Source organism: Chaetomium globosum, genomic scaffold (assembly GCF_000143365.1).
Source record: "Chaetomium globosum CBS 148.51 scaffold_1 genomic scaffold, whole genome shotgun sequence".
NCBI classification, from domain to species: domain Eukaryota; kingdom Fungi; phylum Ascomycota; class Sordariomycetes; order Sordariales; family Chaetomiaceae; genus Chaetomium; species Chaetomium globosum.
In genome coordinates this window covers 3,941,230-3,965,730 of record NT_165976.1, presented here as the reverse complement: position 1 = coordinate 3,965,730, position 24,501 = coordinate 3,941,230, and the positions used below count along the sequence as shown (strand labels likewise).

Genomic DNA, 24,501 nt, shown 5'->3' with positions numbered 1-24,501 from the left:
CTATCGGTGTTGCGGGTAGGAGCTCTTGGAAAGTATAAAACAGCCGTCCCTGAATAACGGATATGGGGACACTACGATGGGTGTGATGTCAAAGCCCATACATTCAGGCTGCGCCACGTACATGAGCAGTCAGCAACCCCTTATCCGCGGCAATGCATGGCCTGTTGCAAGAGAATTCGCCCGTCACACGGTGAAAACGGACACAGCTCCCGTAAATGTAGGCTTTATCTCCAGCTGAGGGTCGGCAAATCAAATACTGGAGGTTTCCGATTTCCCAGTGGAAGCCGCAGTTTACGCTCATTGGCGGTTTGGTAGGCGGCGTAGATATTCCGGTGGTGTGGGTTGTTCCCAGGAGAATGGGCCCTTTTTTGGCCAGAAGCGTAAGTGCAGCCGCCCTAAGATTGATTGTTAAGTAGCTAGAAAGTAAGAGAGAACCTAGTTACCCCGGCGGGTGCGGCATTAACCCCAAGTTCGACATTATGATCTACTGCTTCCTATTAAACTTTTCCGCCAGAGGGCTCCTCCTCTCGTGGACACCCACATCCCAGTTTGACAAGCCCCATCGTTGGACGTTAAACACGGCGCACCACTATCAACCCCATCCATCCTTCTGTGGTGACCCAGCAGCACGGCGCCATAACCAAACTAACCACCGCCACCTCCCAGATTTGGTGCTTTTAGCTCTCGGACGCGGCCATAGTCAGCTTCACGCGCATCCTTCGCGTCCCAGACGGGAACAGTACGAGCCGAGACGACAATGAGTCGGCCATATAAAACGTGGTGACGGGGGTTGTGAAAAGGGGTGTTATAGGTAATCGAGGGCTAGGGAAGAACAAGTCCTCTTTCCCATACACAGCACAGTAGGTGTCCGGGATTCCGCGTGAATGGGTTTTTTAAGCGACTCGGGCACGCCCTCCAGACTCAACCCTTACCTTATCTACCCCTATTCTGGCTCCAGACCACTTCATGCTGTTGGTGGAGTTGTTAAACCCATCATCTTATCTCTTTGGAGGGGTAAGGGACTTTGGACGGCGATTGCCGAGTCCCTGGTTGGTTGGCAACTTCCGTCCTTCCTCGATCCAAGTAAGTTCTCGAAGGTTTCGGTGCATTAGTTCAAACGCAGGTACTAAGTATTGAAGCGATGATACCCGATGTTGGGTTGATCAGAATGCTACCAAGTCAGGACCAGCTCATCAACGCGCCTGGGCCGTATCGCAGATACCAGGGCCGAATGCAGGGTTCCATCCATCTGGCAGGGGCGATTGAGCGCCCCGCACACCAAGAAATTCAGCTCTGGGCTGAGTGAGTCTGGCGTCTGGGCAAACTCAATGCCGACTTCACTCCGAACTCAATCGCACCTCGCGCACCGCGGGGTTTCATCTCTTGGCGTCAAGAAAGCCCGGCCATCTCCGCCTTTTGCACGGAATACCCCAGTTTGTCGCTCGGAACCACCGAATCGGGGGAACGGAGTCGTCGAATTGAGCAAGGGACGAATACTTTAAACTCTTTTCTCTACCGACGACCACCAAAACCGCACAAATGGCCGTGCTTATCTTGGTCGAGTCTTGGTCTTCGGATAGCCGCGGTTGAACCACTCAACCAAGTCCCTGATGATGCTACGATTACGCTGCCAGGCTGCTTGGCCTGTGGGCCGCACAAGATCAGCGTGCTGCATTGCCCAGCATGGATCACCCAAGACAAATGGGAAGGATTGTTCAAGGATTGGTCCATTGCCAAATAGGAAGGTCGTTGATTCTCTCACCGACCGGGTTTTTGCCCCCAAACCGAGACCTGCGACGGCGAGGACGGCGTAACCCCGGCGATAGTGGTCGTTCTGCTGCAGTCAATCCAGTCCATCCACTCAGGGAGTCGGGCCATCCAAGCATGATCCATCCAACCATCCTCTTCCCCGGACATGAGTCCGGCAGTCCCCGTTCCCATGTTCAACCCTCACGTGCCGAACGAGTCGAGCCGGCCGCGACAGATTGATGCAGTCAGCGGCTCACCCAACAAGATGCCTTGCTGCACTCCCTCGTGTGGGAATGGCATGTTTTGACACATGCATTGCTCTCTCTGCATCCTTGTCACCGTCGCACCTCAACCGCCCGGGATTCACGGCCCTCCAGGATCTCGAGCCCTGAAAAAACGGCCGGGTGCTACCCAACCTCCACCACGGCTCCCGGATCCCCAGCTTTTCTGCGCATCGCCTTCCCCCGCCTGCGTTGTATCCAAATCGCACCCACCTGTCGCTGTGGGGTGCGGGCCATCCCAAAAGATAAGCGACGCGTTCAAATACGCCAGCACTCCCTCCCCGGTGTTCCTCCAACCAACGAAGTGCTGCCCGGGTTTCCCTCCAAGCAGTTTCCCGCCACCACGTCAAGATGAAGAACGAGGGGTATGACGAGAAGCCCAGCGCCGACGAGTCCCAGGGCGGCTCGCAACTGATTGATGGCGTGGTGTCTTTGGACGAAGCAACGCAGTTGGAACGCGGCCTCAAAAGTCGACACATTCAGTTCCTAGCGCTGGGTGGCGCGTGAGTTCGACCCTTTTACTCCCACCTCCAAGCTCCGGCCCGGCGCTCTAACAGATGATGGGATAATAGCATCGGGACAGGGCTTTTCGTCGGGTCCGGTGCGATTCTGGCCAAGGTCGGCCCGGTACCGTTATGGCTCGGCTATATCTCCATGATGCTGGTGGTTTGGATCGTCATGAACACCATCGCCGAGATGACGACATACCTACCCATGAAGGGCATCACTTTGCCCTACTTCACGAACCGTTACGTCGACAGCAGCCTGGCCTTCGCCTCGGGGTGGAACTACTGGTATGCGTATGCGATTCTGGTCGCCGCCGAGGCTTCAGCGGGCGCAATCTTGCTCGACTACTGGGAGACGCCAGTCCATTCGGCGGTATGGATTACCATCATCCTGGTTGTCTGCCTCGCTCTCAACATCATCGCCGTCGAGGTCTTTGGCGAAGCCGAGTTTTGGTTTGCTAGCATCAAGATCATCACCATCATCGGCCTGGTCATCGTGGGTATTGTCATCATGGCCGGCGGCGCCCCCGGGGCTGGCGCCATCGGGTTCACGTACTGGAACAACCCCGGCGCCTTCAAGGAATACGTGGGGACAGGCGCGACCGGTCGATTCACTGCCTACTGGACCGCCTTCGTCCGCGCCGGCTTCAGCTTCATCACCTCCCCTGAACTCATCGGCCTTGCTGCCGGCGAGACCGTGGCCCCCCGCCGCAACATCCCCAAGGCTGCGCGCCGCTTCCTGTATCGCCTCGCCCTCTTCTACGGCGTCAGCAGCTTGATCATCGGTGCTATCGTGCCCTACGACGACAAGCAACTGCTTACCGAGACGGCCGACGCCAGCGCCAGCCCCTGGGTCATCGGCATTCAGCGTGCCGGCATCGGCGGCCTCAACCACGTCATCAACGCCGCCATTCTGACCTCGGCCTGGTCCGCTGGCAACGCCTTCCTCTACTCAGGCTCCCGTATCCTCTACTCGATGGCCGCCACCGGCCAAGCACCCAAGATCTTTGCCCGCACCACCAAGCGCGGTGTCCCCTACGCCGCTGTAGTCGCCACTTGGGCCGTCGGTCTGCTTGCCTACCTCAACGTGTCCCAGAGCGGCGCCAAGGTGTTCCTCTGGTTCATGAACATCTCCACCATCTCAGGCTTCATCGGCTGGATCGTCGTCCTCGTCACCTATCTGCGCTTCCGCAAGGCCATGAGCGTCCAGGGCCTGCTGAGCACCCTGCCCTTCCGGACCATCGGCCAGCCGTACGCCGCGTGGTTCACACTGTTCATTATCACCCTCCTGACCATCACCAACGGGTTCCAGGTCTTTGCCAAGTGGGACGTTGGCGACTTCCTGGCCGCCTACATCACGCTCCCCATCTTCTTGGTCCTGTATCTCGGCCACAAGGCGATTTTCCGGACGCCCTGGCTCAGGAATGTGCACGACGTCGATGTCCTCACGGGCAAGAAGGAGATGGATGAGTTCTGCGCCAACGACCACCCGCCGGTGCCCAAGAACTTTTTGCAGAGGGTCTGGTTCTGGCTTGCTTAGATGTTTGCGTTTTATTATTGGGACTGCAGCACGTTTGGTTATGATACCCGGAGCTGGTTGGTCTGTCCGCCTTGTAGAACGAAGAATAGACAAAATAGATCTTGTCTGAGCCACATCGTCCCATATACTCATGCCATGATAAACCAGGCTGTCTTTCCACCATATGTTTACCCGCTATTTTTGACTCAGGAGCTGCAAAACTTAATGAGGCGGCATAGACGACTAACCTTGTATAAAAGACCTACCAAGTTGGAGTCATCTTTCCAGGATGCCTCCTTTCGGTTGGAGCCGGATGCTGTTAGCAGTAGACTTCACAATGTACCTAGGAGACGCCTCGGCCATCAGCATCATAGCCCTCGAAGAAAAGGGCGAATATCGAACTTGATAAGGTGCGTACTACTCTCTTTATAACCCTTGTTTACTGGCGTTGTTGGAACATATATGCCGTCCAACCTCGCTGTAGAAGGTTGATAGTATTGTACTCTCAACATCACTGGCTATTATGAGTTCTACGGTCGAATGGCGTAAGGGTAGCGCATTACTTTCCGGTGAAGAATATGGTAAAGGCTCTGGGTTCGAATCCCAGTTCGATCGTTGCTTTTGCTCTCCGCTGCATGACTCCCCGAGTGCTGAGGGTGGATCCGAATTTTTACCCATATCGAATGAAGTCACCAAGGGTGAGCCCGCGGGGCAAGCAGGGGAGAACTGGGTGCAGACGCCGAGGAGGGTGGAGCACACCGTCCAAGATCCCAGGGAGGTCGGAAGGTGACCTCGCAGCCGGTTGTCCGCGTGCCGTACGTGATTCAGGGGGTGAATATGCCGGATACGATGGAGATGTACTCCGGCACGACGAGGCTACTTCGCAAGTTTGACGGGGAGATCTCGGAGACGTAGAGCGGCGCACCCTATTCCGGTCCTTTTGTTTTCACTCCAGCTTCCGGGCCGCAAGTCTTGATCGCAAAGACACGGTGTACGTGCTGAGTAGCAAGCCGGGGGACTGTTGTTTGCATACCTAGTACTATTGCAAACGTACCAATGCCAGGGTCCTATCCACGGTGCCTCCGATGGCCCTTCCAACAACTGATGTGATATAGTTCCTGGACACAGTTTGAATTATGGAATGGTGTCGAATATTACGACAGCGGCGGTCAAGACCCGCTCCCTAGAGACCCTGTCAGCAAAGTACAGCAATGAACAAGCAGCCTGCAATAACGCCAACCAACAACATCAAGATCATAAAGCTGGAGCTTGACCCGTCTCTATCAGAGTATATTTTCGTATAAGAGGCGGTTTCCGAGACTGTATAATTAACTGGCCCCTAGCCAGCCCGCTGAATCTGGCAAAGATGCCTCTCAGGGGTGATTATCCTGGACATCGGCCCCGGGAATGTCTCGACATTTTAAATACCATCCCCTGGGCCTAGCCTTGAGTGTGCCCTCTTCCTCACAGAAAACTAATCTCCATTCACATCACATCAGTGTCTGAAGACACATGGTGCCTGCCATGGTTATGTGTAGATGTGTTTTCTGTGGGGGCAGAATTTGGCCAGTATTCAAGGCTTGGAAGGTGTTGTTAACAGCTTTTCCAAGAAGAAAACCCGTTCCAGCAATGGCTCGTTAACGGTACAAAGTGTCAAAGATGCTAGACGAGCTCAAAGCCGCTCGGGTGGTGGATTGCCCTCATCAGGCCGGGGACGCGTCATTCCAGGGGCATGAACCTTCTCGACATCCATGTCGTCAGTCCAAGTTGAGGTCGTTATCCTCGGCGGGGAACTCCTCATGTCTCTTTCGACAATCACAATGAAACCCCCCGCCTCATGAAAAGAAGAAGAAAACAAAACAAAAAGAAAAGAGAAAAAGGAAAAAAAAAAGAAAAAAAAAAAAAAGGAAGGGTGCGGTTAAGGCCCAGATTTTCCAAATATCATAACTAGTTAACTACCTATTATGAATAACTAACTATAATTTGAAACAAAGAAATATTCATGTTGTCAACTTGATTGTTCGGAACCAAACACAATCTCTAGGGCTGGCCGCTGAACAACCCCCTCATGCCTGGGCGGCTGGCGCGTCGGATCTGAAATCATGCCTGGTTCGGAGTAACTATAACTAGGACGTCGCTAGGCTGTACTACAGCCAGGGGCTTTTTATTTCCTCCGCCAGTTGGATACCCCAGGTTGGTGCGAAGGAAGCAGGGTTTTCTTTTTTGTTTTTCTAAGGTTGCTCAAGAGTACATAATCTTTAGAACAAGAAGACCATGGCTTCCGCACCAACCTTCTCTTATCCTCAGACAGTAAAATATCGCTGTCACATCGTCGAGTATGGCATAGTAGTCAGAAAGTATGGGTGGAGTGACCACCAGCGGTCCCGGAAGGTTATGAAGCTGGACGAGCTTTGTCCGAAATGTGAGAGGAAACTAGAAAGGAGGATGCTTCGCAACTTACATTGGTTGAACGACCGGAATGACTTTACGATTAAATACGTTTATCTTTACCGCGATGGGGAATCGCCCATGTCCAGTCCCGAGTGGCCTTTGTATACTGAATCTGAGTCGGGATCTACGGATGAACACCGCTCGCCCCCATGGGCAATGTGGGCGGCTCTGAAAGACGACGGGAAGGAGGCGGGCGACGAGGTTGATGATGATGACAAAAATGATGATGAGAAGAAAGAGGAAGCAGAGGAACAATCACCTGAACAGAAATTGCTTTCTGGTTTGTTTGAATTGTTAGACGAGGACTGGGGTGAAGAGTTTTCCGAGGGAGAGGAATCACTTTCAACCGCAGAGGGGAAGGAGGGAACACTTGAAGCGGAGGTACCTGCTTTAAGAGCTGCTGGCATGGGGGAGAGCTAGTACTGACTGACTCGAGGCTCTAAATGAGATGACTTCGGTTTGGGGCCTTCCGATGGTGATCAAAGGGAGATCCCATCCTATGAGGCCGAGGAAAGGAGCACTCGGAACAAAGAACAATGATCCGCCCCTGGTCATCATGCAATGGATGAAAACGGCCGGGCCGTCGAGTTGTCCAGGTCCCCGGAGCGCAGGCGCTGGGAGTTGTATGTAAAAATAAACGGGAACAACAAAAGTCCACAAAGAACTCAGTAAAACATGTTGCCGCCGTGACTACGCGCCTGATGAAACTGCTTACTGTCATCGAGTCCCGAAACAGTCTGCTGTTAGCCCGCGAACTCCGATACCATCCCACCGGTATCGAAAATAGATCTGATATGGATGGAACCGTGGAGCCGTGAATTTGAAGTCGAGCTTGAACCCAGTCATGATGAAGCAAGCGCCCGGAGAACGAGGGAACATTGGTTCAGCATAATACCTTGGTGCTAATCAGACATCCACATTCCAGACTTAATCCCTTTCCTGAAACTCAGCTTAGCTGTTGGCTGTTCTTCACGACCTCAGCGCTTTTAGCAGCAAAAGCTTTAACTCTTCTTGTTCCTCCCGTTCTCACCTCTGCTCCAGCGCCATCTAGTCGCGCGCGTCGAGCAAAAAAGATCTCGAATGAAAGGGAGATGCTCTTTATGGATCCATCCAAAAATTCGGTTCCGTTCTGTCGGGTCCGCTAGATGCTCAGTATGGGGCGTTACTGCCCAATGCTTTTGGTTTCATGCAAAAAATAGAGGCTGAGCCTGCACGACGTTGTGGGGGGAAAGCCCCTGGAACATGGAGGTTTGCAGCCATAGCCGCCTGGTGGCCTCGGGACCGGCCGGCTGGCAGTGGCTAAGTGGGTCCCAATTGCCTGGCAGGACTTCCCAGGACGAACCGCATACTTTTGGAAGGCGGTGCAGACCACCAGGGTGGGGCTTCCGTCTTTCGCACACTTGGGGAGAATTTCACCTCGTCTCCTGCCTTGTGGCATTGTGCGACCTAATTCGCTGGCTGTTGCCTAGAAACGGCGGCCGACTGCCCCTCCCCCACCTTTCTGCCTGTCAAGCCTGTCAAGCCTGTCAAGCCTGTCCTCATTCTTCCTTGTCCGCCTGCATGCCAATGCATCAATTGAGCGGTCCAGATTGGCTTGAGATTGGTTCCCTCCCACAAATCCGCGCTGAGCCATCCGGCAACCCACCCCGCATCAACGGTCCCACCCGGACCGGACACAGACGAGTGACGTCCTCACCGTGACTCCGTCCTCTGGTCCCGCCTTTGACACCAATCTAGGACTCTAGGCAGAACACAGACAATATCTGATCATGGGCGCCCTCGATCTGACCATCATGGACGGGTCCGTGTATATAGGGGCCATGCCCCCCTCGTCCTCAATCACCCGGGGTCATGGCCATCAAGCAGCCATTACTTGACCACAGCTATCGACCACTCGTCAAGATCAACAACACATATCAACAGTCACTTGACTACTCGTCCATCATGCCGCACTTCTCCTATGTGGCCGCCGAGTCGGGTCATCATCGTCGTCGTCACGATGAACCCCAGACACACTACCAGTGGCCCGTCACCACCACTCACCAGAGCCACCACTCCCGGCGTCAGGAGCCTCGCCGGGTGGAAGCCCCCGACTTCCGCTTCTGCGTTGAGCTCGGCCTCGTCATCCGCAGCAGGAAACACAACCACAAGACCATCACCGGTCTCGAAGACGAGATCAGCAAACAACTCAACCGCGCCGGCATCGCCAACCACCTCGCCAGCACCCACATCACCCCGGTCTCCTCCCGGCAATGGACCATCGCCAGCGAGCTCTGCATCCCGTCCCGCCCCAACGACCACCGCTTCGGCATGAAGCTCGTCTCCCCCTTCATGCGCTTCGCCAAGCGGCCCGAGTCCTGGCAATCGGACCTACGCGCCGTCATGCAAACCCTCAACACCCACTTCGAGCTAACCACCACCCACCAATGCTTCACCCACATCCACATCACCCCCTCCTCCGGCTACTGGGAACTGCACCAAGCCAAAGGGCTCGCCAAATCCGCCCTCTACTTCGAGCGCTGCCTCGACGCCCTCGTCCCGCCCTACCGCCGCAAGAGCGTCTGGGCCAAGAGCAACCGCCACAACCACTACTTCGAGGGCCTGCCCATGGCCGAGTGCTTCGACCGCATCGACGCCCAGACCACCCCCGAGGCCCTCGGCGCCCGCATGAACTGGTGCGCTGCCGACTCGCCCACGGGGGTGGCGCTGGGCGCGCGCCCCGGCGCCGACTTCCAGCATGATGCGTATCGGTGGGGGTTCGTGGGGCTGAATGAGGGGGCGGGGCTGGGGACGGTCGAGTTCCGCCAGCCGCCGGGGGCGAATACCGGGGCGGAGGTGATCGCGTGGGTGATGTTGGTGGGGTGTCTGGCGAGGTTGAGCTGTGGGGAGGGGGTGGCGCTGGATCCGGCGCAGAAGCCGCAGCTGAAGAGTCTCGGGGAGTGGTTGGTGTATGAGGCGGAATGGTGTGGCGTGCCGCAGAAGGGGTTGCTGGCGGATTTGGTCAAGCAGGCCGTGCCGGTCACGCCGGCGCCGGGGACGCTGGCGGGGAGGGATGCCGATGCGATTACCATCGATGAGGACCAGCGGTTGAGGTGGAAGGCGAATGATCGGGATTTGGTCCTGGAGAAGTATAGGCGGCTGTTGAAGCATGTCTGAGCTTCTTGGGGAGGGGAAGCTGGTGATACGATTTACGTTTTAATTATGCGGGCATGACCTTGGGATGAGATTCCCGCAAAGGCACACTTGGGTATGGGGCTACTGGGCATGGGTCGCCAACGGGGTTGGCGATGGCGTTACGGAAGATACCATGGGACACACAATGACATTATACGTTGACGTTTTGGTCTACATCTGTTTCATGACTTGAACTTGTGCCTCTGAGTGATATGTTGTTCGTCTTGGACATGCCGATATTGACATGTGGGGGAGAGGTTGGCATGGGGAGAACATCCTGACATGGTGAGAACATCGACATGGAGAACATCTTGATGCGGAGGCAAATCTTGACGACGTGTGGAGATCTTGACATGCCGAGCGGAGGGCGTGCTGATCGATGTGACATGGAGTCCTGGGTGACTGACTGCTCTCGGTCAACATTGCGGCATGAGTCATTGGTTCCCCCGAGAATGCAGCTGGCCCGCTCCCTGTGCGGCCGCCAAGGCGGCCTCATTCTTGCTGCCTCGCAGGCTGACGGTCCCGGTCATGTGGGGGTACAATGTGACGCGCAGCCCCCAAACGGCAGTGGTTTGTCCCTTGTTGTACAAAACTGCGAGTGCCGAGAAAGGAGACAGATTGCAACATAAACAGCCCGGAAAGGGGGCGCGTGGGTTCTGGGTTGCTCAGTTTGGTAAGTCTGTGGACGTCGAACCTCGGTCAACAACCTGATGCCTCGTTCCGTTATTGCTCTAGATGCCAGGCGAGTCGATCGTCAAGAGCAGGGGGGGAAACATCTCAGAGCCTGTTACCAAAAAGATGGCCTGCTTGACCAGCATCGCTGGTAACCTGAAAAGGCAAAAGACGCGTACCCTCAATCACCGTACAACACGAAAAAAGTCCCAAAGTGGGAAATACTGTGTACTAGATACAAAGCCAGGGAAGTTAAGCAAAGCTGTTTTGGTCCATTTTGCCCATCACTTATGATTCGCCGCCTTTGTGAATCAAGGAACCCTTCAATTTCCATGCCGCTTGGTGTAAGCTCACTGTTTGGTCATAAGTTGTGTTGCCTCTGATTTTCGGGTTGCTTCATAAAGGATGATGTTAAGACCGAAAAAAGGGGAGAAAAATTAAACGCTACTTGTAAATGACACTGTTTAATATCCTATTTCTGATTGCCTCCTTTCATTATCAGGTCTCTCGTCTGTCACTCCTTCGGTACCTGTGGTCTCGCCACAGATTCGGCCCAGGCAAGCACCCACATGTGTCCCAATATTGACGGAAACGGTTTTTTTTTATCTTCTACTCTTGGAAAACTCCTTTCAACCCGCCTCCGCACCGCCGTGGCAAGGACCGAAGAGAGAAAAGAACAACTGGATCGCAGAGAAATGGGGCGGCAAGGTTAAGTTGTGAGTTGGGGTGGGTGCTACCACGCCATGGTGGCCCTTCCTAGTGTGACTAAGGCTTATTAACACTTGGGCGATATCCGGGCCCGTTTCTAGGATTCATCTTCCGATCTTTTCAGGCGCCTTTTGGTTGCCCTAGGTTTGTTGGATAGATGCACAGCGCGAGCCAGCCGGCCATGGTCAATTACTACTACTAAGTGTCTGCCTAATCTAAGTTCTCTAACCCAATGCCCCTTATGAATGCCAAATGTCATGAACAATGTATATCGTGATAACTCCCAGTATAATGCCCACCCCAAGAAGGAGTATCGACCCCTGAACTGCAAACCCAGAACTCGCACGCTGAATGCAACAACTCAAACATCTAACCGCCAACTCCGAACAGAATATGTCAACGTGAACCATGAGAAAATGCGTCACACCGGGCCAGGGCCCCAGTTCCAAGCCATCAAACACGCACAATCTACCCCTTCTCATCACCCCAACAGCCACCCACTCCTTTCTTCAACTCCACCATCCCCCCTTTACAAACTGAACAACCCACTCCTCCTCTTCCCAAACGGATACACCAACAGCGCGCTCAGCGACAGCCCCACCGAGATGTTAATAGCAACCTGAATGACACTAAACAGGACATTAAAAGCCGAGTTATTCAGATCCCCGGACTGCGTCGTGGTCATGGACATGGTCCCATTAACGACGGTACCGTTGGCAAGAATGGTCTCGTTGCGCACGATCTGGTCGGCACTGGTGACGCCGCTCAGCAGCGAGCCGCTAGCGGCCAGGCCCGAGGGCACCTGGACAAAGATGGCCGGGAGCATGGCGGCGGCGGCGAGGCCGTAGCCGATCTTGCGGGCGCGCGGCGAGAGCCCCGCCGACGGGTCCGGGCTGGCGCCGCCCATCTCGGGATCCGGCGGCGTTGCCCCTGCTTTCGGGTTGACCGTTGACGCGAGCGTCTCGTCTGACTCCACCGCCGGCGGGCAGTTGTAGTAGGGGGAGTGGTGCGCCGCGCGCTTGTTGCGGGTGAGGCGGTGGAGGCGGGGCTCGATGTGGAGCTCCCAGATGTCGAGGAGCCAGTTTTGTGCGTATCGGCCGAGGCGGGAGTAGAGGTTGGCGAGGACGCCGATGGTGAGCGCGCCGAGAGAGCTCGAGACGATGCCGTTGCCTTTGAAGAAGCGCGAGGCGAAGTTGTTGACGCAGAAGGCGGCGAGCGAAATGAAGACTTGCACTGGAGAGAGATGTTAGTGAGCTTTTTCCCCTGCGAGGAGTTGGCGGGAGAGTTCATACCTGGTGTTTGTTTCCACTGGGCCTGGTTGATGACGCAGAGGCAGAGCGTAAATGGGAGGACAAAAAGCAGGTAGTAGTTCTCGGGTGGTCTCTGCGTGTACCAGTTATCGCCAACGGTACAGTGCACCGCGCTGACAGCGTTGCTGTCCATGTACCCGTAGATAACCGACCCGATGGTAAAGCCATAGCCCAGGAAGAGGGTGTAAATGAGTGCGTAAACCATGCGGACTGAGCCCGAGATCATCTGATGGCTTTGCAATTCCAAACTCGCGCTGAGCACCATGTAACCCGGCAGGATTAGAGCAATGGGTGCCTGTGCGAGGGATGAGAAACAAAAGAACTCGCCGCCCCGGATGGAGCCGAATACCCTGGCCAGAAATGAGGTCGCCACGGCTGCCGTTATTTCGAATACGTTGGCATAGAGTTCGTTAGCAGGCGAAATGTAAAGCTGCAGAAAACCAACGAGACAGCCGAGAATGAAGCAGATGGGCATGTCGATGTAACGGCCCTCAAAACCAAAAGGAGCAACCGTCGCCGAGGCGATGCCGTAGAGGAAGATGCGCAACCATACGGGGAATTTTGGCTTGCGAGCGGTGATATCTTTCAAGCGTGCGGTCGCTTCGTCGACGCCCATGCGGTCGTGTACAACCTCCTTGTAAATCTCGTGGACATCTCGCAAACGTCCAAAGTCTAGGCCCTGGCCGGCGCGCACAATCTTGACTTCCGTCGTGTGAGTGTTGCTGTCATCGAACGAGATGATCATGGTGTCCGGAAGGTACAGAAACTGGCCCTCGATGCCAAGTACGCGAGCAGACATCCTCATGTAGGCTTCTAGTCGGTGGGTCGGGGCACCGTAAATCATGAGGGACCTGCACAGTCTGAGGAGGTAGGCGTGTCGGTTGATGATCTCGGCGATGTGGATCTTGATGCGGTACTCGTCGGCCTTTTTCTTCGATTTGCCCGATTTCTTGCTCTTGCCTGCCTCGTGCTTCACCTTCTCAGACACTGCATCGGAGATGTCCTTGGCAGATCCTGGAGCGGCGAACATAAACGACGACTCCATGAGTCCTGCCAAGGTGCTCGACGACTGTGTCCTCCATGGCCGAGGGCGGCGGTGCTCCGGTTTCGGTGTGCTCGACCTCGAGGTCGGGGGGCTACTCCCTGGCGTGCTTGGTGCGCTAGAATCGACGGTCCCATGCCTCTCCTCGGACCCGTAGAGCTTTAGCAGCGTTCCTAAAATCCCGCCCCTGTAAGTGCTCGGTGCGGGCACATATTCCAGATCGTGGTCGACGGGCGTGACAGTGCCAGACGTCGGCGGGACAAAGGAGTTCATCAGCGGGCTCTTGTGGCGCCGATGGGTCCTCACGAGCTGATCAGCCTCGAATTGTGCGTTTCTGCGAGGCCGGACATTCTCCGAGTCTTTTGAAGGTGGCGCAAAATCTTGGGCCGTCGTGGCTGCCGAGTCGAGTAAACGGTCTTGGGCGACGGCTCCTCTCCCGGAGTCGACCGAACCCCTTCTTGATACGGGAGCGGAGGCAGTCCCGACGGCATAAGCGAGGCGATCTGCCCGGTTCTTGGCTTCGACCTCGGACCTGTGGGGAGTGGTTGGCATGTCGGCCGATGTTGGCAGAGCGGACGACTTTCGGAGCGCCGGACGGGGCCGGCTTGGGCCGGGCTGCCCCCCGGCCTGCTCGCTTTCAAAATACCGAGCCACCGCGGCGGTTAGTTCGGCCTCGTCGACAGAAGGTCGTCTGGTTAACAGTTCCCCTTGCAAAGGCGTAGAGGCGTTGCTGTATGGCGATGGAGCGAGAGAGAAGTAATCCTGGCCGTCATGCTGCGGTTCATTGGGCGTGACACGGAATGGGCTGCCGAGAGTACTACTGTCGCTGGCAAAGCCAACCCGTTTCTTTTCCTTGCCCCTGGGAGGCTGCAGGCCTTCGCTGGTCCCTTGTGGCGAGGGAGAGATAGAGCCGTCGAGTTGCTGCTCGGGGCTAGCATCCCCCGGCGTGATTCGGTCTTCCTGTGCACGCGGCGACGCCATCGCTGCGGCAAGATCCGTCCCGAGGGCGATGAGCCCCTGATCTCGCCTGAGGATCAGGCCCTCAAATTAGGTGTATAGGGGAAGAAGTGGGAATGAGGTTATGAACCTCAGAATGTCGGTCGAGGGGTTGGCCGATCGGGGCGGCCCTAGGAGCTTCAGTTTGTCTCTCACAAATTTGGATTGACTACCTGTGGGGCTGGTGCAAAGGTTGAAGAAACTCGATCGACAGAGTGAAAGGAGGAGCACAATCTCAAACCACAAAATGGAGATGGAGAGAGGCGAGAGCGGTTGCGGGTCAAAGAGTCGGGAGCCGCGGGAGGATAACAGAGCTCTCTTTGTTGCGTGACCAACATCTTGATGGAGAAGCGGCATCCAGAAGCCTGCCGCCCAGCGGGAAGGTGGAACCCATTGTGACGGCAGAGGCTGGGTGTCCGGGATGAGAAGTTTGTCGAGATCTTCGGTTGGGGTTCTCTTTGCCCAAGTCTCCACTGATAAAGAGTCCAGGCCATCGAGTCCAGGAGCTCACCTCTGCCCACGTTCCCAGGGCTCTGGCAATGGCTGTGCCAGTGCTCGCCCCTGTGTGTCCATGCACCCATTCCCGCCCCTGCGACTTCGTATCTTTTTTGCGTCGGGGCATTGTTTACCGCCACTTCGGTGGGCCATCAAGTTTCGAGTTTTTGAAGTTTCTAACCAAGAGGAAAGACATGTGCGGGCCCACACGTCATTCTCAGCCCGGCCAAGAGCTCCAGCCGCTGCTCGCTGCTCGGGTTTCCGCATCCGATCTACCCGCTAACCGCCGCCTGTGGAAATGTCGATTGCATCAGCGCTCGGGAACAGGCCGGATGAAGCACCACAGCACCACAATCGCACTTGTTGTTTCCCATCTCGTCACTGTTCCTTCCTTGCTCAAGTGAGTCAATCACGCACCGGTGCACCGGCGCATTGGTCAATTGCTTGGCGAGTTAGGCCTCGATCGCGGCGGGTCGGTGGAATGGGAACCGAGATTTCAGGTTTGCGCCCAATTGGCCTCAGGGGGGAAGGGGAGCCCGGTTGGTTCATTGTGACGATGTACGCGTCGCCGATGGAGCGGTGGGTTCGGAATGGGGCTGCTGGGTTCGACGGCGTTGATGTAATCTGGTGATTCTATGATGTCAAACTCGAGTCGAGGTTGATGCGGCTCTTCTTCAATTCCATGCCGGAACGCGGCCCTGAAATGATTTGCCCAGCGGACAGGCACACACGACAGGGGGACAGGCTCGAGACATGCCCAAAAGCCACCGGGAGGGCACAACCGGATGTCCGGCGCACGGACCTATTTTCACCAAAAAAACTTGAACCCAGCATGGAAATCCTCCAAAACAATCCCAAAATCTAAAAACCATCATCAGCTGCAACGAAACAAGACCCACGTGCGGTCGATGCAACCTTATTATCATCAACTTGCTCGCTCTAGATTAAGGGTGTAATGCCCCCCTTCCAATATATGTCCAGACCGTCTTGGCTAGAGATGCGAGACGAGGACCACATTAGTGTTGTCGTAGCGCTCAGCTGAGCAGAGCACTTGACCCGTTTCGTTCTGAAGATGCACCATGGCCGCCCCGTCAAAACCAACAAGCTTGCCGCTCGCCGTCGTCGCCACCGAGTCGACAAACCAGAGGTCCGAGAAGTGCGCCAACTCGACCTGCTCCCCGGATTGGTAGAAATCCTCCACTATCCATTCAACGTCCCGACGACACAGCTTCGGTCCGTTGTTGATTTCCATGGTGACCGCGGTGCCCTGCTCTGAGTTGGTGATGACCCTACAAAGTAGCGATTGTCAGATCGTCGCGCCAAGAGATCGCCAGGAACCATCTCTTCCGCCGCCACCACTTACACTGTCCCGCTCGTCTCATCCCTCGCTGTGATATTTACCGACACCCAATCGCCGGGCTTGACCTTGAGGCCGTCGATGCTATAGGCAGCCTCCGGGTACCATTCCCACCAGGCCGAGGCACTCTGTCCTCCGTTAGAGTTGACCTGTGCACAGCTTCAGTCACGGTTGTCTCGCATTTCAATACCGCCACGGCCAGTAGTCTCTTACAACGGTCGTGAATCCCGCTTGCAATAGGGTCGAGTTGCATTCCGCCCCGTCGATGCCAACCCACGCGGCGGCAAACTGCGGCGCCGGAATCCCTGGCCGTAGCGTCAAGTCGGGCACGGTGAAGTAACCGATCGCGTTGGTGATTTTCTCCGCCGGGGGCGCGTGCTGCGATGCACCGCACCAATTGGAACTATAACTAATAGTATCCCTTTCGACGGCTTTGTTGTGCCCTCGATGCAGCCGGGGGCCCATGCTTGCCGTGTCTCAAGGCCGGCATCTTGACGAAGTCTAGGATTGAGGCGTCTACATCTTTGCCTTCCTGTTGGACGCTCGCCTTGAAGGTCAGTTGTGCAGTGACCGTCGTCGCCAGCAGCGAGGCGATAGATACTGAGCGGACAAAGGACCACATGTCGTCGGAGGATTTCGAGCGATCAGTTCGTCAGGGTGCTGATCAACACTTGGCAAGCTGCGTGTTTCGGCATGGAACACTGACGATTCGGGGTTGCTTACTCCAAGGGCCGCGATGCGCACGAACGAGGCGTGGTACGGGGATCGACGACAGCGGAAACAAGGAAAAAATAAAAGACAGCAACCGGGAATGTTGTCAATCCACACCGAGGATCTGGCCCCCTTGATGTGTGTGTGCGTGGGGCCTCGTGTTGGAAGACTGGCACCTCCCAAATCTTCCATTTCCATTTCCCCCGGCTAGAAAGACCTTTCCAGCACCGGTCCCACCCCCCAATTCGGCCGTCGCCCACGTTCGTGGTCCCGTCAATGCGCCCAGCAATCCAGGTTTTCCCCTTCAATAGTCGAGGAATTTCGGAGGCTAGCGCCCCTAACGTTGCATCTCTGTCACCCCGCAACCCCTTCTGGAGTTGGTCGGGACAGGGTTGTGTCTTAAAATAACATGCGTAATTCAGATCAGTGACGTCCCAGCATCAGGTCTCGGCAACCCGTTGCGTCTCGGTTGCGAGCCCTATATAATGCACCCGATATACCGTACCCTCGGGACCACTCACCTGCACCGTGGATGAACGTCCACATCCGTAACGGAGCCGAAAAGGGACGGAATCGTGTTCGACAGCCAGGATCATTTTGGGAAAGACGGCGTTTGTGCTATTCCCCCACGGGTTCGTCTGATGTCAAATCAGGGGAAGTCTTGGTGGCAAGTCGTCGTGAGGAAGAAACAAGAGGAAATTCCATGGCCACGGAAAAGGGGGAAGTTAAGAAGGAAGGTGAAAAAAAGAAAGGACGAGAGAGAAAAAGTAACAGGTCCGAAGAGGACGTATCAGAAGAGGATAAGCATGAAAACACCCACGGTCCCATGCGGTAATGAAGTCCATGTTCTTACTCGGGGTCTCTTCCAGCTTGCGGCGAGAGCGACGGTGGGGTCGTGGCTGACTTTGAGAAACACTGTGCGTCGGTACCTAGCCAGCCACCCCGCGGCCCAAAGACGTGATGAGGACAAGGGCGTGTGGCCTCCGGACACACTCCCTCATACACACCAACACCACAGACAGCTGGCCGTGTCGTGATTATTTTGTCACAGCGGAGAGGGCTCGGGCGGGACACCTTTGTAACCACGCAAACAGCCCTACGACTGCGGTATCCACGCGTCAACACATGTGGTCCGCTGGTTAGAGGGTTACTGGCGCAAGTCACGTCAACGGAAGCGGCCCGTACGAGTTCGAAAGAAAGGTCATGAATTGCACGCTTCTAGGCCCCTTAAGAACCCCTAAGGTATCTTTTAAAGTACATGTCGCCTAAGTCGAGAAAATAACGAGAGGAAAAAAGGAATATAAGAGGGGCACAAGGAAGAATAAAAGAAGAAGAAAGAAAGAGAAAAAAATAGGAAAATAAAGTCCCCTCTGGACACTAGGAAGGTCACTCACGCCCCAGCTCAAAAATCACGACCAATGGCCAGAAGTATCCATTCAAAAGCCATCGCCTGGTAACATGCTGCGAACGTAATGCATTTCGGATACACAAACAAACACCTATTCGAAAAGTCAAACCAGAACCGCCAATCCTGCCCAGCCCCTGCCCTCCTGAAACGCCGCCGCAAGCCATCTTGAAACCCTTTCGTACATTCCGGCCGAACTCCGTAGCGGAGATTATGCCATCGCCTCATCGTCGCCCGCCTTCTTGTCGGCGATGGCCGCATCGTCGGACTTCTCAGCGCTGGGGCCTTCCTCGGCCGGCTTGGCGTCCGGCTCAGCAATCTCGGGGGAGGCAGAACCGCGCTCCTTCGTGGTGGAAGCCTCGCCGTCGTCAGCCACCTTGGTGTTCTCGGGGACTGGGCTCTTGGTCGGCTCGGCCTCGGTTGCTGAAATGCCCTCAACTTCTTCCCGCTTGATTGTGGCCTCGGGTTCCTTGGTATCAGCGCTCGTGGCTTCGGTCATGTCAACGTCGCCATCACCGTCGACCTTGGGCTTGTCAGTCTCCGTGGCTTGCTCGGCCGCAGTTTTCTCGTCGGCAGCGGCGTCTTGCGCTTCCATCTGGGCGACTTCGGCTAATACCTCGGCCAATTCCTCCTCCATCATCGGGTCATCGTTATCGACGGTGGCTTCCGCGGCAGGCTCAGGAGGCGTAGCAGCACGGCTGTCAACCTCCATGGTGTCATCGTCTTTATTGGTCGGGCGGAAGTTGGTCTCTTGCCGAGAACGACCATTTGGCTTGTAGACACCGTTGGCACGCGCCATGTCCTCGTCGTCAGACTCCTCGTACTCGTCCTGGCGCTCGACGCGCTTTTCCCACTGACGTTGTGTCAACCGGGCGTCCGGGTTCTCCTCCTCGTCGCGGTCATCAAGCTCGGCCTCCTGGTCGTCGGACATGCCCATGCTCTGGCGAGGAACGTCCTGCATCTGAACTGAGGGTGCGTGAGCGGTCCGCTTCAGGTTCTCAATGACAGCAATCTTGATCTTCTCCAGGTACTCGTAGCTGTTGGCATTCTCCATGTTGGAAGACCGCACATCGAGCTCGTAATCAGGGCCATAGTACTAGACACAATTAGCATCCTGTCGGCTGTGAAAAGCGCCGTGACGACTTACCGTGTAATACTCATTGTACGGCAAAACGGAGTCCATCTCCACTCCGACCAAGCGGCCAGTCTCATACGCCCAGGTGCGGGCAACGTTCCGCATGGTGTAGCCACCGCCGCCGAGGACAAGAGTTGGTAGGTTAAAGCTGCGTACGAAATTGACGCAGTTTGCGTGGCCACGCATGCTCAGATTAAAGCAACCAAGACGGTCACCGGAGAGACTATCGCCACCGCACTGAAGAACGACTGCCTCGGGTTGGAAATACTTCATGACAGCCTCGATGACGGGCTCGAATATCGTGTCGTATGTCGTGTCGTCGATGCCATCCCGCAGGGGAAAGTTGACGGCGTAGTGCTTGCCGTTCCCAATGCCAATATCCCGGAGCTCGCCGGTACCGGGAAAGTATTCGCCATACTTGTGGAACGAGACCGTCATTACACGATCTGTCGTGTAAAAAGCCTCCTCAACGCCATCTCCGTGATGCACATCGATGTCGATGTAAAGGACGCGCTTCTTGAAGCGCAGAAGCTCGAGAATGGCGAGGACAATGTCTGTACGAGCACGTCAGTTAACCGTAACGGAAATAAAGATGTCCCGCCTGCGAGCACATACCGTTGACGTAGCAAAAACCGCTAGCCTCGCTTTTCTTCGCGTGATGCAAACCACCGGCCCAGTTGATAGCAATGTCGCACTTCTCCCGGTTGAGACGAGCAGCACCCTCCATGCTACCACCGGCGCTGATGCCGCAAAACTCGAAGAGGCCGTCAAACACGGGGCAATCGTCGCCCACATTGTACTTGCCCTGCTCCCTCATGAAACCGTCCATGTTGTCGGGGGTGACTTTTTGAAGGAACTCGATGTACTCGTCGGTGTGAAATTGTGTCATCTCCGACGTGACTGCTGGCTTCGCGCGCTGTTTTGAAGCAAGACACACACCATCAGCAAGGGTTCTCAGCAAACACGTTCCCCCACACAGCAACAGACTCACGTAAATCTCAAGGAACTTGTAGACATCGTAGTTCATCACCAAGCTGTGAGCAAGGCGAATCCGATGCGGCTTCATCGGATGCCCGGTCACATAGGCATAGTTGCCAATGTCGGAGTCGTAGAAATAGGCGACCCTCTTCTTGTCGTTGTTGACAATTTCATAAAGCGGCCGGGACCGCTCGACACCCGAGGGGTCAGTCGTTTTAGGCATGTTGCTAACGTAGTTGGGGTTTTTAATCGGAGGGCTACGAGGTGCCGCGTCGAAAACAATATTGGGCACGATGTTTGTGGCCGGCAATTCGGCGGGTCGCTCCGCGCTTGCTTCGTTTCTTGATAGATCTTCACACGACACGTAGGCGGGGTCGCTGTCCTCGTAAATTTCAATGTTCAATTCGTCGCTGGGAGATACTGTGGGAGCCCAAACGGAGTAGGACTTGCGGGCTTGGTAAAATTGATGTTTGTTGTCGGAGTATGAATCTAAGGAATCAATGTTTCCGACGAGAGAGCGATCGTTCGCCCAGAAGCCCGGTGAGTGCACCATCATGAAATCGAGCTTATCGAACTCTCAGCGCCTATTGGCTCAGAGATAGTTGCTGGTCCGTGCGGTGAACGAAGTGGTGATTGTTAATTGGCGGCGGCTAAGCTTCGGCAATTGTCATGCAAGGCTGTGGGTTTTGATCTCAGGGCGGGATGATTTCGGTGGGGGAGGAGATGTGGGGCAAACACATCTGGATCGATGAGCGCACGGCAGTGCACACGCCAAGATTAGGTAACCCTTAGCTGCAGGCTGCCAGTGCTTTCGTCAACACCAACTGGGCAACAGCTCAGCTCCAACAGCAATCAGCTCCGACTCCCAACACAACCCATCTCCCGCATCAACGACGCTTGGCCATCTTCATTTTTCGGCTATTATTCGACCTCTCGACCGGGTGACACTGTCCTACCGATCTGCCCTCTTTACAACTGCAGAACCACCTCCACCCTTCTTCTACCCCTCGTTGCGGTTCCTCGAGAAAGCATGGAGCGATTCAGGAACTTGCTCGGTGGCGGCATGAGCTTAGGCGGCTCTGCCCCAGGCACGGTATGCACTTTTCAGGTGTTTTGCTGTTTCTGTGCCGCATTTCCTAACAAGCGCCTTCTTAGGATAACACGAACCTCATCGATAATTCCGAGACAGTCCACATCTCATCTCTCGCCCTCCTCAAGATGCTCCGGCACGGTCGCGCCGGCGTGCCGATGGAAGTCATGGGTCTGATGCTTGGTGAATTTGTCGACGACTTTACTGTTCGCGTGGTGGATGTGTTTGCCATGCCCCAAAGCGGTACGGGTGTCAGTGTAGAGGCTGTCGATCCGGTCTTCCAAATGAAGATGATGGATATGCTGCGGCAGACCGGCAGGTATGTATTGTCAAAGCAAGCGCTTTGCTTTGTCCCAAACCGCTGACACTTCCTTCATTTAGACCCGAGTCTGTCGTTGGTTGGTACCATTCCCATCCCGGCTTCGGCTGCTGGCTCTCGTCGGTCGACATCAATACCCAACAAAGCTTCGAGCAACTTACCCCGCGCGCGGTTGCCGTCGTCGTCGATCCCATTCAGTCAGTCAAGGGCAAGGTCGTCATCGATGCCTTCCGCCTGATCAACCCACAGTCTCTCATGATGGGTCAAGAGCCTCGCCAGACCACTTCGAACTTGGGTCACCTAAATAAACCGTCTATCCAGGCGCTTATTCACGGCCTCAACCGCCACTACTACTCTATCGGCATCAACTACCGTAAGACGGCGCTCGAGGAGAACATGCTGATGAACCTGCACAAGCACCCATGGACGGATGCCCTACAGATGGAGGATTTCCGGACCGAAGGGCAGCGGACCAAGGATCGCCTCGAGCGGCTAGTTAGCCTCGCGGAGGGCTACGAGAAGAGGGTCAAGGAGGAGACAGAGTTGACTAAGGACCAACTCAAGACGCGCTACGTCGGCAAGCTAGACCCTAAGAAGCATTTGGAGGATGTTGGGCAGCAACTGATCGAAGACAACATCGTTGCGGTGTCGAGGCAAATGATTGACAAGGAGGCGACGATGGCGAAAAAGGACGCGCCGGTTGGGTCGAATAGCCAGCCAAACGGCGACCAGATGGAAGTAGAGGAGGAGCTCTGAATCATGAATAAATCAGAATACCCCTGGGCGAACGGTGACTTGGGCCAGGCGTTGTATGACTAGGCGTTCGGATAGGGCAAAGGAGCTAAACGGGTAGCCATGTCTATGGCTAATGGCGAATTCTGACGCCTCATCTGTTGCTGCAACCCATCGAGAATGTTCCTAGCCTATCGACGGTGGTCTCTGGCCCACTTCTGGTGAATTCTTTGTCGTATGCCACTTTGTCACGTTGTTCTCCGTTTATGCCGCCCAAGCCCCTCGCAGTGTGATTGTTATTGAGCATTGTTCTAATCTTCCGTCTCTCCACGGGGGCTGTGATGTTAGCCAAGGCCCTTCCTCTGTCCTTAGCTCCCGTTTAAAAGACCCCTGGGCTCTCCAAGTCACACCCTATCTCGCCACAACTGCTTCATCATGTTGCAAAGGCTCCTTTGGAAAACAGCTGGCGCGTTCAGCCGGCTTACTCGCCGCGCGCCCCTAAAAGCAAAGGAGCGCATGCTTCTCGAAACCCCAACCACTCCATTTGCTTCACCTCCAAAGAAAGAACGTCGGCTCTCAAATAGGCCTGTGGATGAAAAGGGGTCCGGCTTTCCCAAGAATCCAACAAGCTCCCAAAATCGACGTTCCCTTCGCCAGCGTATCCCCAGCTGGTGTGGCGGCACACTTTATGTCGAAGGCGAGCCAGTCCGTGCAACCCAGAGCACGGCGCGAGTTGCAAATCCCCTCCCCCAAGGTCTGCAGCACAAAAAGGGCGGTGATATCAACCCTCGGACCAGAGAGCTGTCAGGTAGCGGGGCACATGGTGTTCCGAGTATCATCCTTACTCCTCCCAGCCCAGACACAGCAAGTTGTTATCCTGAGGCAAGACGAGCACCCAGAATGTATGGACCAGGCAAAATCCAGGGCTCAGGCATCTTAAACGCAGCAGACATCTATGTAGCTCCCACTCACCTCAACTCGATATCCAACTCTTCAAACGGGTCATCACTCAGGCCACATCAGGTCAAACCCCGAGGCACCAGGAAAGCCCCCCTACCTGGTCCGCCCCGTCCAAAACCCCCAACAAGTCACTATCCCACAATTACAAAGAAACTGTCCGCAACAACGCACACAAAGGCCACCCAAACCCCCACCCCCCAACCGGCAAAACCTCTCCCTGCCCTCCCTTGCCTGATCAACCCCCAATCAAACCGTCAACGAGACCCCCAACCAAATGACCTCGACCCAAACGTCACCACGATGCCCACCAGCACCAACGCTACCCCGTCCACCCAAACCCAAACCGCGCCCCCACAACAACAGAAACAACAGAAACAACAACCACGACCACGACCACAACCACAACCACAACCACAACAACCACAACAACCACAACAACCACAACAACCACAACAACCACAACAACCACAACAACCACAACAACCACAACAACCACAACAACCACAACAACCACAACAACCACAACAACTACAACAACCACAACAACCACAACAACCACAACAACCACAACAACCACAACAATACAACAACTACAACAACCACAACAACCACAATACCACAACAACTCGACAACTATCACAACCATATAACATACAATACACAACCACGATACTATACACGCTCATTCAAGACTTCGGCCCATTTCGCGTGACAGGTCCATTTTGTTATTTAATATCTGAGTTTACTCAATGCTCTCGCACTCGCGCGGTTGTCATTCTTTTGATGGTCGCGTTTCGTGTGGCACGCCGCGCGTCCACCGAGTTGATCTTGGATTAGCTAGAGGGTGCTGTTCTCGTGTGGTAGTGTAGCGTACCCCCGTGTAGGGTTGAGAAGAGGGGGGTTCGAGGTTA

General features: G+C 55.3%; 10 protein-coding genes and 1 non-coding gene across 11 annotated transcripts in view; 8 read left to right on the top strand and 3 right to left on the bottom strand.

The window, feature by feature from the left end:
• Positions 1 to 76: 76 nt before the first annotated feature.
• CHGG_01278 (uncharacterized protein) lies at positions 77 to 826 on the top strand (the record flags this gene model as incomplete). Its single annotated transcript, XM_001220498.1, has 3 exons — positions 77 to 217; positions 279 to 380; positions 812 to 826. 3 exons carry the CDS (start codon positions 77 to 79, stop codon positions 824 to 826), a joined length of 258 nt encoding a protein of 85 aa, XP_001220499.1.
• Positions 827 to 2,381: 1,555 nt separating this feature from the next.
• CHGG_01277 (uncharacterized protein) lies at positions 2,382 to 4,076 on the top strand (the record flags this gene model as incomplete). Its single annotated transcript, XM_001220497.1, has 2 exons — positions 2,382 to 2,533; positions 2,603 to 4,076. 2 exons carry the CDS (start codon positions 2,382 to 2,384, stop codon positions 4,074 to 4,076), a joined length of 1,626 nt encoding a protein of 541 aa, XP_001220498.1.
• Positions 4,077 to 4,344: 268 nt separating this feature from the next.
• Positions 4,345 to 4,845, top strand: CHGG_01276 (uncharacterized protein; the record flags this gene model as incomplete). The annotated part of the gene is made up of 2 exons (XM_001220496.1): positions 4,345 to 4,394; positions 4,551 to 4,845. The coding sequence occupies 2 exons, from the start codon at positions 4,345 to 4,347 to the stop codon at positions 4,843 to 4,845; spliced, it is 345 nt and encodes a 114-aa protein (XP_001220497.1).
• On the top strand, positions 4,590 to 4,670 carry CHGG_11145. The gene has a single exon. It is a non-coding gene; the product is annotated as a tRNA-Arg (tRNA).
• A 1,484-nt stretch (positions 4,846 to 6,329) lies between the features above and the next one.
• Positions 6,330 to 7,324, top strand: CHGG_01275 (uncharacterized protein; the record flags this gene model as incomplete). The annotated part of the gene is made up of 2 exons (XM_001220495.1): positions 6,330 to 6,786; positions 7,176 to 7,324. The coding sequence occupies 2 exons, from the start codon at positions 6,330 to 6,332 to the stop codon at positions 7,322 to 7,324; spliced, it is 606 nt and encodes a 201-aa protein (XP_001220496.1).
• Positions 7,325 to 8,357: 1,033 nt separating this feature from the next.
• CHGG_01274 (uncharacterized protein) lies at positions 8,358 to 9,662 on the top strand (the record flags this gene model as incomplete). The annotated part of the gene is made up of 1 exon (XM_001220494.1): positions 8,358 to 9,662. The coding sequence occupies one exon, from the start codon at positions 8,358 to 8,360 to the stop codon at positions 9,660 to 9,662; it is 1,305 nt and encodes a 434-aa protein (XP_001220495.1).
• Positions 9,663 to 11,589: 1,927 nt separating this feature from the next.
• Positions 11,590 to 14,393, bottom strand: CHGG_01273 (uncharacterized protein; the record flags this gene model as incomplete). The annotated part of the gene is made up of 2 exons (XM_001220493.1): positions 11,590 to 12,293; positions 12,353 to 14,393. The coding sequence occupies 2 exons, from the start codon at positions 14,391 to 14,393 to the stop codon at positions 11,590 to 11,592; spliced, it is 2,745 nt and encodes a 914-aa protein (XP_001220494.1).
• A 1,501-nt stretch (positions 14,394 to 15,894) lies between these two features.
• CHGG_01272 (uncharacterized protein) lies at positions 15,895 to 16,725 on the bottom strand (the record flags this gene model as incomplete). The annotated part of the gene is made up of 3 exons (XM_001220492.1): positions 15,895 to 16,192; positions 16,267 to 16,409; positions 16,474 to 16,725. 3 exons carry the CDS (start codon positions 16,723 to 16,725, stop codon positions 15,895 to 15,897), a joined length of 693 nt encoding a protein of 230 aa, XP_001220493.1.
• A 1,862-nt stretch (positions 16,726 to 18,587) lies between these two features.
• CHGG_01271 (uncharacterized protein) lies at positions 18,588 to 20,712 on the bottom strand (the record flags this gene model as incomplete). The annotated part of the gene is made up of 3 exons (XM_001220491.1): positions 18,588 to 19,472; positions 19,524 to 20,065; positions 20,127 to 20,712. 3 exons carry the CDS (start codon positions 20,710 to 20,712, stop codon positions 18,588 to 18,590), a joined length of 2,013 nt encoding a protein of 670 aa, XP_001220492.1.
• A 995-nt stretch (positions 20,713 to 21,707) lies between these two features.
• CHGG_01270 (uncharacterized protein) lies at positions 21,708 to 22,654 on the top strand (the record flags this gene model as incomplete). Its single annotated transcript, XM_001220490.1, has 2 exons — positions 21,708 to 21,898; positions 21,961 to 22,654. 2 exons carry the CDS (start codon positions 21,708 to 21,710, stop codon positions 22,652 to 22,654), a joined length of 885 nt encoding a protein of 294 aa, XP_001220491.1.
• A 1,236-nt stretch (positions 22,655 to 23,890) lies between these two features.
• Positions 23,891 to 24,501, top strand: part of CHGG_01269 (uncharacterized protein) — a gene marked incomplete at both ends in the record, with an annotated part of 1,539 nt that continues 928 nt past the window's right edge. The window contains one exon of the mRNA XM_001220489.1: positions 23,891 to 24,305. Coding sequence (XP_001220490.1) covers positions 23,891 to 24,305 — 415 coding nt within the window. The remainder of the gene's footprint in view (positions 24,306 to 24,501) is intronic.